At 35.5% G+C, this 3173-nt stretch overlaps 1 protein-coding gene across 1 annotated transcript; it reads left to right on the top strand.

The window, feature by feature from the left end:
* Window positions 1–85: 85 nt before the first annotated feature.
* LOC108747787 (UPF0545 protein C22orf39 homolog) lies at window positions 86–2000 on the top strand. The gene is made up of 3 exons (XM_018485560.1): window positions 86–346; window positions 430–594; window positions 1648–2000. The coding sequence occupies exons 1-3, from the start codon at window positions 293–295 to the stop codon at window positions 1870–1872; spliced, it is 444 nt and encodes a 147-aa protein (XP_018341062.1). The 5' UTR covers window positions 86–292; the 3' UTR covers window positions 1873–2000.
* Window positions 2001–3173: the final 1173 nt, after the last annotated feature.

Raw genomic sequence — 3173 nt, 5'->3', positions numbered from 1 at the left:
TTTCGATTTCCCTAACTGTCACTCTGTTCGCACATTTAGGGAATTATTATTATTTAGGGACGTATTCATGTCGAGCGAGCAGTTGTCGTTCCGAATGCATCATGCGTGTCTAACCTAACCTAAATCTAATCTATATCTAACCTATCTGTAACCTATCTAAAATATCGCTTTTAGTTGCGGTATTTATCAATTGTGGTGTATTGTGCTGTATATTAAACACGTATATGGCGAGTAAATAGACAAATCTATTTTTTATGTGTAATCTAGAAGATATTGATATATTTTAGCGAATATGAGCGAAGCGAAAAAAGAAGAGAAAACGCCACTCCGCTATGATAAGTGGATGGTATGCGATTACACCTGTATTCATGTCTTTTTCCATTGGATATTCAATTTATAATTCAATTTATATTTGTATATTTCCTTTAGATTAGACCGTGTATGGTGTACAAAGATGAGTATGACGATTGCAACAGTATAAAGGCTCGTTTCAATCAATACTTTATATTCGGCGAAACAGTCGACTGCAACCAGTGGAACACCGATTATCACAATTGCTATCAATGGGAAAAATACAAATCGGAAGAGGCATATGTATGCAGGTTGCCATAAACATTTTGACGATAACACGTCTGAATTTCTGGTGGATACTAAGAGAAAAACTTGATATTTGTAACTATAAATACTTTAATTATATATTACTATAATTATGATTATTACTTCTATAATGTTAATAATAATTTTTTATACTACAAATATATATATATATATATATATATAGTGGAAACCAAAAATTATTATAATTATACTTATTATTGTAAAAATGATTGCAGTTATTATAATTTATAATCTTTTTGTTAAAAAATGATTTTTCTAAAAAATTAATATAAATTGTAATTAAATTATAATAATTGCAACATTTTTTATGATAATAGTAACTGTAATCATTAGCATTTTCGATTGTAACGAGTTTTGAACTGATTCGATTTGGATTAATGATGCTATACTATTGATAGAGCATTGTAATGTCAATCAATAATAAAGCATTAATCCAACCCAGGTGAATTAAAAATCCACTACAGTTGAAAACGCTAATAGTCATTTTCTATAGTTAACTATATATATTTGTTGAACTTTGTTTAGAACTATACATATTATTATTGAGTACTTTCCAGTTGTTTAACACATCTTAAACAAACGTACACAGGAATGCACAAAGTGTATCATTGTGCATGATTCAATTGGAACAGAATGTATATGCTGTGCATGGTTGAAATCCATTTAGAATAGAGTTAGATTAAATGTAGCTTTTTCCACCTGTATTAAATAAAAAAAAATAAAAGATGCTGTTGAGCCAGACACTCAACATCTTCAAACCTCATTTATAGCCGCCGCAGTTAGTAACATGTAATTGTCATTAGAAAACACAAGCTTACACAACTCTCGAATACAGATGTATAGCGTTGTGTCGACAAATAGAACACAACTTGTGTCGCCGTGTGCACGAAAATCTAGAGATATTGCAATTTGAAAAATCCATTATTAACATTATAGCAGTTATAATCGTAATTATAGTAATTACAGTTACAAATATCAAAAATTTTTCTCTCAGTAAAGTAAAACAATACTGAAACAAAATCTTTGCAGGACGCGCTGATCAAGAGCGAGAAGCAACGCCGACATAACCGATTGTATGCGCATTATAAGAATGACGTCTGGGAGAAGAGGAAGAAACCGCCAGAGAACTGGAACACTCCTCTGCCCGAATGGATGCAAAAGGAGTTTGAGAACTCGTATCTGCATATACGAAGCAAAGAGATGAAGCAGGGCGTAGAGGTATCTCCTCTCGATACAAAATGTACTATATTGTAACAGCAGATTTCTTATGTTATCTTAAGATTAAACGTAGCTTGTACATGTATTTATTATTCAAAGTCATATGTGTACAATAATATATATGTAAAGTTTTGCAGTCTGCGAATAAATATACGATCATGGCATAGGATTAAATACCTCACGTTTGCTCCAAACTATGTGTGATTCCTGGAAATTTGTGTTCCTTGATTTCATTGTGCTTCTCCATAGCCGAAGATGGACTCACTCAATTATAAATCCCTTTACCAAAAATGTCAATTCAATTTCCTTTGTGTTACATCTGTAAACTAAAATTATTTTTATTATACTTAGAATTCATCTTTTTCTTATTTTAGAATCCTCATTTCTTTTTTATATGAGTTATGCTTATTTCAGTTTCTTGAAATTATCGTCTTTAATCCAGCCATATTATTGTAAGTAAATACTTATTTAATGCTATTCAAAGAAATATATATGAAGATTTAGTAAATATTTTTTCAGTGAATTTTACGAAAGACGATTGGGAATAATTTGAAAGTTACTGGATTGAATATCATACTCAAACTATTCGTTCTATTTTTTCAATCCAATAGTATTCTTTAAGTTCAATAATATATTTTTCCGCAAGGGAACGATAAAATTCACAGACATATTTCAATATAGATAATTCTTTCAGTTTTTCCCGCGAAAGTTCATTGCCCGCGAAAGAGAGGAGCAACGGTTTTTGAACGTAACGATGCGCGAGCTGCGCATGCGCGAGACTCGCTTGTTTTCACCTTGAACCGAATCACCAGCCGCGAGCGATGGCGCAGAATCATCCGGAGCGGAACGACGCGGGATCATTGCGTCGGTAAGGTCGCGGATGTCGGACATGCGTGGTCGTCCGAGGACACGTCGCCTGGCGATCTTCCTAATCTCCTAACGGCGTCTACATCACCGAGGTGTCGATTCGTGCGCCGAATGGAAGAAGAAAAATCGCTGGATCGCGAGACGCGAGCAAACGAAGCGAGTGGAACATCCAGTGTTTCGAACGTCGCGGCGCGCGACCCTTCCACTCTTGTTTCTACTCGCTCTCTCTCTCTCTTTCTCTCTCTCTCTCTCTCTCTCTCTCTTCCCCTCTCCGACCTTCCTCGTAATTACACCGCTCTTTCCGTTCCACATACGTGCGACACGTTCATAGGTGCGTGCGTGTACACACGTACGCCGTACGCGTCGGAGTTTCAACCGAATCATGTTCCGCGTCTGTACTAAGTAGTGGTTGGCGAGTGTGTGCGACGCGGCGAACGACGGACGCTCCGCTGAATGAATGACATAACTTG

Source organism: Trachymyrmex septentrionalis, unplaced genomic scaffold (genome assembly GCF_001594115.1).
Source record: "Trachymyrmex septentrionalis isolate Tsep2-gDNA-1 unplaced genomic scaffold, Tsep1.0 scaffold20, whole genome shotgun sequence".
NCBI lineage: Eukaryota > Metazoa > Arthropoda > Insecta > Hymenoptera > Formicidae > Trachymyrmex > Trachymyrmex septentrionalis.
This window is presented reverse-complemented; position numbering and strand designations above follow the sequence as displayed.